This window comes from Onychomys torridus, chromosome 4 (assembly GCF_903995425.1).
Source record: "Onychomys torridus chromosome 4, mOncTor1.1, whole genome shotgun sequence".
Lineage (NCBI taxonomy): Eukaryota > Metazoa > Chordata > Mammalia > Rodentia > Cricetidae > Onychomys > Onychomys torridus.
Window position 1 is genome coordinate 88,311,654 of NC_050446.1, and position 12,201 is coordinate 88,323,854.

The 12,201-nt window shown below is 37.8% G+C and overlaps 1 protein-coding gene across 1 annotated transcript in view; it reads right to left on the reverse strand.

The window, feature by feature from the left end:
- The window catches only part of Aqr (aquarius intron-binding spliceosomal factor), a 79,804-nt gene that overhangs the window by 36,871 nt on the left and 30,732 nt on the right, over positions 1 to 12,201 (reverse strand). Inside the window, exons 13-16 of the mRNA XM_036183707.1 lie at positions 10,819 to 10,922; positions 9,390 to 9,492; positions 6,612 to 6,732; positions 3,849 to 3,990 (exon numbers count right to left, since the gene is read on the reverse strand). Of these exons, the coding sequence (XP_036039600.1) occupies positions 3,849 to 3,990; positions 6,612 to 6,732; positions 9,390 to 9,492; positions 10,819 to 10,922 (470 nt within the window). The remainder of the gene's footprint in view (positions 1 to 3,848; positions 3,991 to 6,611; positions 6,733 to 9,389; positions 9,493 to 10,818; positions 10,923 to 12,201) is intronic.

Sequence of the window (12,201 nt, forward strand, 5' to 3'; positions counted from 1 at the left end):
CAGTAGATTATTACACAAACAGGAATGTCACAACTCTACACAGGAAAAACTTGGAAGAATAGATGTTTAGCTCACGGTTAAGTGCTAACCAGTGCTGGTCCCAGGGTAAGGCCCTTTCTCCTAGAGACTGAATAGTAAGTATACTATACTGTATATGTGGCCACACATGTTCTTTACTCTTTGATCTCTACAGAGACACAGGTGGTTTCCCTACCTTAGCTGTTGACAACAGTGCTGCAATGAGCATGAAGAACATGGGTCTCTTCAAGACAGTGATCTTAATTTCTATTAATACATATGCACAAGTAGGGTTACTGGGGAATGTCCATACTGTATTCTATAATGACTCTACTATTATAGTCCCAACAATGATGCATAAGCTTTCATTTTCTTAATAACCTTGCCAACACCTATCTTCCTTCTTAATAAGGATGAGTTATTATCTGGTGGCTGGAACTCCATTTCCTGATAATTATAGAGGCCTGAGCACCGCTTGTTTGTAGCTGCTGGCTACCTTTCAATCTTTATTGCAAACATGTCCATTTAGGATATCTGCCATTTCTTTTAATTTAAATGTTTTATGTGTTGAGTTGTCTATGTTCCTTATACTTCTGATATTAACTCATAATTAGATATAAATTGCAAGTATTTCCTCACATGTCATAGATCTCCTTCTCGTTTCCTTTTTTTGGACAGAGACTTGTTAGTTTGGTACACTTCTACTCACTACTGCTATATTTTTGTCTTTGCTTCCTCTGTTTTTGGTGTCATAACCCAAGACAAAAAAACAAAAGCAAAAGCAAAAAGGTTAAGAGCAATGTTATGGGAATCTTTTCTATTTTCTTCCAGAAATTTCATGGTCTTAAGACTTTAATCTGTTTGATTTCATGCTGAATTCATTTCTTTTTGGCTTTTGCATGCAGATCTAGTTTTCCTCTATTTAAGACATTCTTCCTACTTGACTGTATATTCTCAGTATAAGTGTCATATATACATAGCTTTATTCCTGGGCTTTCTATTGTTGGGTATTTGTATATGTACCCCTTTTTGTTTGTTTGTTTGCTTGCTTGCTTGTTTTCTTTTGGTTTTTTGAGACAGGGTTTCTCTGTGTAACAGCTCTGGCTGCCCTGGACGTTGCTCTATAGATCAGGCTGGACTTGAACTCTGAGATCTGCCTGCCTCTGTTTCTCAAGGGCTGGGATTAAAGACATGGGCCATCACCACATATGTCCCCCCCCCCACACACTTTTTTTTATGTCTACTGTGCACTATTTTGTATAAATCCCAGAGGTTTATAATATACTTTGAAATCAGGAAATGCAATGCCTCTAGTTTCACAGTCCTGGATGGAATCTGCTTCAGCTACTTTGTCTTTTCATTTACCTACTGGAAGAATTCCTTTTAGCTTCTCCTTCCCTTCCCTGGAGAACTCCTTTTAGCTTCTCTTCTAAGGCATTTTTGTACTCCTTCATTTCTAAAGGACAGTTCTACTTAGGGTTATTTGATCCTTTCCTCTCTTCAAATAATTTCAATTATTAACATTTTATCTTTTGTTCTTTACATTCTTATATAATGTTTAAAATACTTTTTAGAACAAACTATTATTTAAAAAACTTAAAAACATGCAAAAATCTTCATTGGGATACACTTGAAACATCAATCTAATCACTTAAAAAAAGGTCAGAGGGGAAGTTGATTGCTAACAACCAGCAGCAATCCCCAAATACTCATTCCTATCTATGTTGTTTTAATGTACAGTAAAAATTAACTTTTATTTCTACATTAAATGGTGTATTTGGAATATAAGCAAAGGCAGCACTTTAAAACTTAAATTTTACATTAATTCCAAAAATTACATTCCAACAAATTTAAATTAAATCTACTATGAAGATTATGTGCTGTAACTAAAACTATACAACTTTATAATATCAAAGAAAAACTAAGAGTAAAAGTTTGACAATGGCTAGCATTGGGACAACTACTCAAAGGCATGACAGTGTGCTTAAACCCTTGTAAGAATCCCTACCACTTTGACCCCCCTATAGTTAACACTGTCTTGTAGAACTCATTCACTGTAAATGTACAATTCAGGACTTTAAAGCAAATGTACACGATATGCATCTACCATCACAATCCAAGTCTAGAACATTTGTATCGTCCCTGAATTCTTTTGTCCATAAGCAGTCAATTTCCGCGCATCCCAGGCAACCACTTCGTCTTATTTCTTACATAACTGAAAAACAAAGGACAGACTTCTGCTATTTGGAAGCACATCAGCTTTTACTGCTGTCCAGTGGCTTTAGCCATGTGCAAACGTGACCTACAACATGTAATGTACAATAGCTCCTAGACCTCTTTTCTTCCAGTTTCATGGTGTGACCACCCCTGTAGCAATTTCTTCATGGGCATCAGTGCTAAAATTTTACAACGATTTATTATTTCAAATGTGAACAAACTAACTCCAAAATTATCATTTTTTCTTATATCAAAAGAAGAGTAATTTTAAAAAATCCTCTATTAATAGAGAATAAAAACCATGAGTAATTGTTTATTTTCTTTATGTGTGCATTTGACATTTAAATTAAATGTACAAGTGAATTCTATTTACTTAAGTGCTAGTTAATAAATCCTTATTTTGCAAAATGGCCAAAATTAGGCTCTGATTCTAGGCATGTAAATGCAAGGTAACCATAAATTGTAAAGGAATTTCTAGATCAAGTGTTCCCACAGGGTCCAAACAATGGGCAGTATTTTCAGCAAAGCTGTGGGCAGGGATGAGCAGCCAGTGGATATACAAATTTCATAACCCTAGCCTACTTACTGACTCAACTGATTATTAAGTCAAAAATACTTTGTGTTAGGTTTTATGGTCTCATGCAGAATAACTTCTCACATAATAATTAAAAAACTAGAACTGTGTATAAAATAAAATAAGGAAGTGAAAAAATAGATCATAATCGCAGTGCCTGTGGTCGCTCTCTATGGCGAGGAAAAGGGAGAAGGCTAGGATATTCGTAAGGAAGGTCACACTCCAAAAACCATTAGGCTTTTCATACTGAGTCAGCATCACTGTGTGTCCCTACTCTGCCTGACAGGTAATGAAGATTTACTTCACAGATCAGCTTTATTGATAAGCAATTATGTACTTTTAATGTACATGATTTATAACTATCTACTTATAAACAGTGAATGAATTTACCCTAACTCACTCAAGGGTGAAATTCCAAAACCAACCTTCACAGATCTCATAATGCAAAACAGTCTACCATAGCTAGAACAAAAGGCCTTTCTTAAAGAAACTCTCCAGATAAAGCCAACGGTGGAGAGAAACAAAAGAAATCCCCAAGTAACTAGACTTGTAAGTGAATCCTGCCAATGTGGTACTCATAGAATGTTCTGCAACAACCTCAGCCCTAGACAGTTCCTTTGGGCACTGACTCACACTTTTAGCTAGTCATAGGAGCCAGTATGGTAGAGAAGCATTCCTTTATTGTAAACTCTAAGACTAACAAAGAGCATGTACTCTGCCCTATAAAGGACTGCTGGCCAGCACACATCCTCCCCTCTTTACCCTGTTACTAAATATCTAAGCTAATCTCTTCTCCCTTTCTCCCCTTTCCTGACTAAAACTACCTCTTCTCCCCAGTTCTCCAGCCACACTTCCAGGTACTCAGAAACATAGTTTACATTTTAACACTTCAGAAGTAAATTTACATTATAAAAATTCTCAAATAGTGGGTATCTTTGACAGGTATCTTCATATTGCTAAACACACTGATTTTCCTAACACAGTGTATCAGTTTACGGTACACAAATTTCTTCATTACAAATGGCATCAATTTACTGACCATGGCTTCATTCTGCTGACACTGTCCTCAATGTCTTGTCTAATTTCATACGTTGATTCTAAGCGGAAGAGATTAAAGTTCCTCAGGAGGTAGTCATGTAGAGTTAAAAACTGCAAATTCAATTTGGGGAGAGCAAGACAGCCTGAAAAAGAAAACAGTATCGATGATGGCATTATTCTTTGAATCAACCATTTGGTCTATGTACAAAAACCACACCAGCTACTAGAGAAGCAGCTACTGATGCCTATGAAACACAGGCACATCTTCACATTTCCATCTGCAGAGACACTAAAGCCAGACTAGCACAGGCTATTTTTTGAGAACTGAGGGTACGGATACAACTATTCATAAAAGTAAGCTATATCAGCATTTCATATGCCAACAGTGCTTCTTAAATGTTTCTAAAGATACTTAACACTAGTACAGACTCTAGTAGCTTAAAAATGTCTTCCTCTCATATTCATGCCATCCAAATCCTGAAGTGTGTAATGTTAGCATAAACTCACCCTGTGACAAAGCTTACTAAGCAAAACTTACTTAATGATGTCACTTTGCCTAAAGAGAACTCCAAACATTCCTTTGTCTAGACTTTAAGGGCCAAGGCATTATCTATATGTTATTCCAGTCCTTCTCTATTAGTGAATGAAGTCTTACCATTATTTAGAGAGCAAGTACTCTACAGCATTATCAAAGTAATACTTAAAGTCACAATACATTTAACTGACAAATCATGTTTTTATAATCAATATCTGCAGTAATGATTATAGCAGCAGTAATAAAAGAACTTAAAGGCAAGAAATGATATGCAAAATACTCATATCATTTTTATTAGGAGACACTGACTTGCAATCTGACTTAGTATCTTTCAGGCATAGGATGAAGGAAAGGTGTCTCATTTTCATTAAAAACAAAAACAAAAACCTGTTAGCACCTTGCAAGCCTCACTGAATTAAAAAAGGTTACATAGAAAGGAATGGGTTCCTCATGGTATCCTTGAGTATACGTGTGACATCTGGTCTCCTCCCTCTGTCCTCCTAGTTCCCTAGGTAGTCCAGCCTCTGCTTGATTACATGGATTCCTGTTTTGGGATATTTGTACACCATGTGAAGGTGTATTGCTGTGAATGGTGTATTAAGACGGTGGTATTTCTGGAGAGAGAAAGGAAAAGGAGGAGAATCTAAGTGCGCAAGAGATGCCAGGAGACATGGAGAGAAAACAGGAGGTGCAAGATGGTAGAGAGCTAATGTCACATGATTGATTAATATAAATGGGTTAATTTAAGTTGTAAGAGCTAGTTAGGAACAAGCATAAGCTATACGCCAAGCTTTCATAATTATTAATAAGAAGTCTCCATGTCATTATTTGAGAGCTGGCTGGTAAGATAGAAAAAGACTCATGACAGATTCCATTACTCTATGTCCCATTTTCCTAAAGATCTCTTCCTCCTGTCTCATGATCCCTGCTCTAGTGTCTTGTTCTACAGACAGACAGACACACACACACACACACACACACACACACACACCCTCCTACATATAATTTAATTTCCATGTTCTGTATATAGGAAAGAACAAGCCATGCTTGTCTTTCTGATTCTGGCTTTGTTTTTGTTTTTGTTTGGTTTTTGGTTTTTCCAGATAGGGTTTGTGTGGCTCTGGCTGACTTAGAACTCACTCTGTAGACCAGGCTGGCCTCAAACTCACAGAGATCCACCTGCCTCTGCCTCCTTGAGTGCTGAGATTAAAGGTATACTATGCTACCACCACCCAGCTCTGGCTTATGTTGTTTAGCATAATGATTTTTCTGAGGGTGGATTTCAGGAGGGAATCTTTTTTTTTTTTTTTTTTCTTGAAGCTGAGGATTGAACCCAGGGCCTTGCGCTTGCAAGCACTCTACCACTGAGCTAAATCCCCAACCCCGGGAATCTTTGGAATAGTAACTATCAAAAAAAAACCTGACTCCTTTAGAGTTGTCGCTAGTATAGTGCCACTGGTACATTTGGGCCAAGCTCTCATCTTCAGGGTATTAACAGGTAGTTTTGAATCAAAACTATAGGCTTAATAGCTAGTACATGCACTTGGGAGGTAGAGGCAGGAGTTCAAGGCCAGCCTAGGCCACACAAGGCATATATCAGGTTAGTCTGTACAGCATGACACCTTGGCTCAAAATAATAAGAACAAAAATGAAAGTTAAAAACACCAAGCATTTGTTACCAACTGCTGCTATGTATTTTATGATAGTCATTACCTGGCTTCACAAAGAACTTTAAAAAGGCTCTAACAGAACTTTTGAAAGGCATGTCTATTAAATAGCCTATCACAGTGATACAATGAAAGCTGTACTTTCTACATTCTTAAGCTTCCTTAAAAACAGCCTTGTGGCCAGGCGGTGGTGGCGCACGCTTTTAATCCCAGCACTCGTGAGGCAGAGCCAGGAGGATCTCTGTGAGTTCAAGGCCAGCCTGGTCTACAAAGCGAGTTCCAGGAAAGGTACAAAGCTACATAGTGAAACTCTGTCTCAAAAACAAACAAACAACAACAACAAAACAGCTTTGTGGTTTAATAATCACATTTTATACAGGGCAACATATCCTAGGGTATAGTTAAATTTCATATAAATCCTTATGTTAAGCATTTAAAATTCTCACTCTTGTCTAGCTTCTAATATAAACTTCAGAACATCGAAAAGTATTAATGTGCATTTCAGCTATATATGATGAACATAAGTTCACATCACATCTGAGCTCTGTATTCCTTTACCTACCTTCCCCAGAATAGTACTCAGTTGGGACGATGTTTTCATCCCATATAATTTTCTCAGTTGGATACAAAGGCATCTGATTCAATTGCTGAATTTGAGAGATACGACGTTCATGGCGAGATACCTAAAGGAAGGAAGCAGGTTTGTGCAAAACATGAGTGACACAACAGTTTACTCAGAGCAACCAAGAGAGGCTCACCATTATGCATGGAGTGAGACATTCCCGGCCTTTCAGTCACTGAGACACTCTAATGAGACTTCATCTTTTCCTTTCCTGTTTTCCCTCATAAATCACAGAATAAAGAAGTATCAATCAAATGTACTAGGGCCAAATCCCAGCTCCTCCATTTATAAGGAAGTTACTATAAGCCTCTTAATCTTTGTTTCCTTCTTAATAAACAGGTGAAGTGTCACTGTCTATCAAGGTTCTATGAAAATGAGATGGAATATTGTACATCGTATCAAACTCCCTGGTATATGCCAGGAGTTTAAGAACTGTAGCATCTATGCAAAAACCAAACAAACACCCCAAAGAAAAATTCTGAGTCCTGGATGTAATTTTCACATTTCTCCTAAGAATCTCATATAATCTGAGGAAGTTTATTAATCCCCTGGTCTGAATCTTCTCCACTGGCAATGAACGAGAGTGAGCTGTACTTCCCTTCAGAAGCAGTCTCTACATATGCACAACTACAGTTGTGCACCTCACACATAAACAAGTCTGTTTTCGAACTAACAACATGAAAATGACATTGCTGTTTCTGGGAAAGGTCCCTGGGAAAGGACTATACTTCTTTTGTTCATAAAAACTTTTAGTATCGGTACCAGCAGCCAGATTCAGAAGAGAGCTCAGGAATTTTTAGGAAGCATTTGCAGTTACAGACAGTGACAAGTGACTTGTAGGAGGACAGGCAGAGATAGCAATCTAAGACACACACTCCACAGAGTAAACATGCAAGTAAAAGGACGCTCCATACTGGAGCCAATTTAAAATGCTCCCCAAGGCTCTGTCCCCAAATGACACTCAAGCACCTGTCACTGAGCTTTAAACACCTGCTACACATAGTTTCTTGTCTCTGCTCCCCAAATTTAGTGTATCATCATCTTTCCAACAGTGAAGGACTATGTTCTACATCATGTATTAAAAATATAAGCTTGGTGGGGGTGGGAGGGGGGAGGACAGAGGAACCCATGGCTGATGTATAAAATTAAAACACAAATACAATAATAATAATAAAAATATAACCTTGGAAAATAAATCACAGAACGGCACACCTAGTATGGTTCAACATGCATAAAAAAAATCAACAGATACATGTTTATTTATTCATTCATTCGTTTGTTTATTGCTTAGGCACAAATGCCTGAAACAGATGAAAAGCTACCCAATCTTATAATAGTAAAGAAAAAACCCACAAACAAAATCTTAAACAACCATTTTAAATCCTGGAAAACTGGCCAGACCAAGGATGGTGAGAAGGTAGTGGACACACTCATCACACTCATCAGACAATGGCAATCTACACATTTTGGAGGATAACCAGGCAGCCTCTTTTTCAATGTAGATCAACACACACATCAAATAACCAGTTCCTGGTTCTAATTAAATGTTCACATACGGATATACACACACACACACACACACACACACACACACACACACACACACTCTGCAGCAACATCTGTAAAGGTGAAAACTGCCAACAACTTAAAAAGCCAGTAGCTGGCAACATGGTAAACAGTCTTCTGAAGGGAGAAGGTGTTCTTACATTACACAGCAGACGAACCCCCAAACATGGCGAAATGAAAACAATATTAAAACTTTTTTTAAAGTTCTGGAATTACTTGAATATTTGCTCCTTTGGTGTTGGGGATCAATGCATGGTATTGAATATATTGTATGTGCAAGCACTCTATCACTGAGCTACATGCCTAACTTGAATTTTGACCTAGAGAGTTCTAAATTATAGCAATTAATTGTACTCCACTAATATTCAGATAATCATATCATATATACTTAAATTTTTTTTCTGAAAACTTTAGAAGGGTGTAGGTGCAGAGTTTAGTGTTTACTTCTGGGCAACAGGAGAAGCCCAGGTGGACAAGTTCTTCACTCATTGACTTTAACCACTGAGGAACTATACATTACTTACAATGTAAAACAAACACAACTCAAAAAAACCAAACGACAACAGCAGTAACAGCAAAAAGCCCCGCTCCAACAAAAACTATGTTTCTATAAAGCAACACAAAACTAGAAAAAATACCAGTTTAAAAATTAAAGCCTTACTACCAAAACTGACTGAAAATGCTTAGACTTCCTAAGCCACTTAAGGATATTTATTGTATTTCTAAATTACTCAACTTATAGTATCAAGGTTATGACTTAATATTGGACACATTCTGTTTGAATAATCACCTTTACAATAACCACATGACCACAGTTATTCACATGACTGTGTCTAACCGTGGTCTCCGTTAACTCTGGACCCACAAACTCTGGACCCCCAGAGCACGAGCCCACGGCAACACATAAGCTGATCTGTGATATAATGAATTCCTGCCATAAAGAAGCTTAAAGGGATGAAAGATGTGTTAAAAGAAATTAAAGAAATGAAAAACGAGCCTGACTTAAACAAATAAACAAACACACACATAAATAGAGAGAGGTCAAGGTAAATTGAGTCTGTACAGTAGAAGTCAATACTGTTTACATCTCTATGAGTGATTCAAAAAGGTAGTAAAAGACACAGGAGAAATACTGAGAACACTAATATTTACCAGCAATTCTAGAAGAAATTCTTTTTCAAAAGTTGTGTCTTCATTTTTAGGAAGCGTTGGCAAGAGGCAGAGGTATGATGCCACCTGGTGGAGAGTGTTCGAACTGCAGAATGGAGAATATTTTATTCAGATCAACTTATTTTGAAACATGTTTTCCTACTCTTATCTTAAAAAGTAAATATAACCCTAAAGCACAGGCAGCAAAACAAACAAATAAAAACAAACAACAACAATAAAAACTAAAAACAGGGACTGAAACTTGTGAATTATTTTCCTGGGACCTGAAATCCACGGAAGCAATCTGCAAGGACAGATTTTTTTTTGTTTGCGCACTGGCCAGAACACCGAGGGTAGAGGGTATGAAAGCAGTGGTGAGGACCGCAGACTCGGCTGCAGCCAACAGCTGGAGATGTCTTGCCTCCTCACTCCTACATGCAGGACTATCTAAAGCCAGTTTCACCAAGAACGACCTCAATGAAATGGAAAACGTCCCTACTGAAGAAGTTACCAACACTGGACTCTTAAAGAGCCACTTAAAAAAGCATGTGACATCCAGGAAAGGCACAAAGCTACACAGAGAAACCCTGTCTCAAAAAAACAAAACAAAACAAAACAAGAAAAAGCATGTGACAAAATTCAAAGTATGTATTTGCATGTATTTTTTTATTTGAAAGCATGATAAATTATGCTTATTTAGTCTTTTATTAATAGTATTTTTCTTTTATGAACAAAAATTTTTTTCTCACGTCATTTTATATCAAGCCCCTCTTTTCCATTCTAAACCCTGGAACTGCTCATCTATTTTCAATCCTTTTTTTTAAAAACCAGGTCAAATAAATGGTCTAGAAGAGTCAATAGCTTTTCATGTTGGCTCTGTACTGCACTGGAGATTCAACAGCAGAGTAATCAAGAAGCAGTACAATGGTACCACTAGCAGCATGCCTGGAGACAACTAGAAGATCTGGGACTATTTTAGGCACATAGCAAATATGGAAGTAAATAAGCTATTGACTATTATTTTCCAAAAAATACAGTAGTAGATATGTACTAGATAGTATTGCTGATGGTATGTATATATCTTAAACCCACAAAATTTTCCTAGGTCACACCTCTAATATCAAACATGAAGCTTTACTGGTCTCTTATATTCTGTTTAAGGCTAGTGAGATTTGGCAAGTTTAATGTTCTGTTCAAAGAACAATGGCCTAAGTTATTAAAAATATTTTCACCCCTCCCCAAGGAAAAGATGGGCAGTTATGTTTAAATGACTCAAGAATTCCTAATGGCTAGAGATAAGCTCCAGCTGTGAGGTTAACAGAGGGCCACCACACAGTCTAATGCACCACAAAAGGGTTAAAAGCAACAGAGGAAAGAAAATCCCAACAGCAAGATCCTGAGGGAGAATGCTCTTCTTTTCATGCAGTCTTACCTCAGAGGGCCAAAAAACTTGACCAGGGAATCCCGGGCATCTACTTCTGCCACATTGGAAAGAGAGAAGTCATAGAGTTCAGGGAAGTGTGCGAATGCAGCTCTCTAGAAAAGCAGAATGTCAACAGTTAATGCCTGTGCATCAATACAACCACCTGTAATTCCTAGGCCATAAAGGGGACAGCATGTTGTTCAGTCTCCATGCATTTGTGCACTTTCAATTCTCTTGCTGTTGATATCTAGCTTTATCCCATTATGGTTAGATAAAATACATGGTGTTATTTCATTTTCTTCTATTTGTTGAGGCTTGCTTTTTGTCTTAATATGTGAAATATTTTGGAAACGGTTCCATGAATTGCCAAGACAAATGTGTAAACTTTAATGTTTATGTTTGTAGATATTTATTAAATCCATTTGATTTGTGATTTCAATAAGTAAATAAACGAATAAATTTTCACTACTCCTTCTTCTATTTATCTTCTATGTGACTTGTGCCTCATTAAACTGGAAGCATGTTATGCAATGGGGAAGACATCAATTGTTCTAGCAAAGCAACAGCATCTGTGGTTAGTGCTCCCTCCCCATTGCTGCTGGGGAGTGAACCCAAGGCCTCATGCCTGCTAAGAAAGCACTCTACCAGAGATACACCCCAGCTTTCTGTGACCCCAACACAGTTGACATGAAAATGACATGCGTATTAGCTTCCTTTGCAGAAAATTATTTTATTACCAAGAACTAGCCAAACAGTACTAAAAGAAAGCTCCAAGGGATAATATACTGGAGATTAACCCAAGGGAGAAGCTGAAAACACAGCATGCTTTTAATTGACTGATCTCTGGGAAGATAAGACCCAGCAAGGGGCATCCTGACCAATCTGGAGTAAACGACAAGACAGCCACACTGTGGTGATCTAACAGACCGAGGTAACAGGCCTTGTCTTCTACCATACCTCTGCATTACAGAAAAGAACCAGAATTCTTGTACCATGGTGGATGGCACAGAAGGTCACCAAAGGTAGAGGTAGGAATGCCATGAAATTGCTACAGACAACTGCCAAGTAAGCCTAAAACCAAGCCTAACAGTAAGGGACCTAAACCAAGAAAAGCATGAGTCAGCTTAAGAAGAAGACATCAAGAGTAAGGCTGGAGCCAATGTTAACAGTGAAACAGCCAACTTCTTTGGGGCCAATCATCGCACCTACCTATGCTAAAAGAACAGGCCACATGCACAGTGGCCAAGGACACATCAAGGGCAGAGGCAAGAGGATGAAAGCACCACTGCTCTGCAGAAGGCAGAAAGAGATGTCTGAGCTCATTCTTCCTCCAAAAAGATGTGGCACCTTAGTGCTCCATGTCACCCACGTAGTATTTGGGATGATAACCAG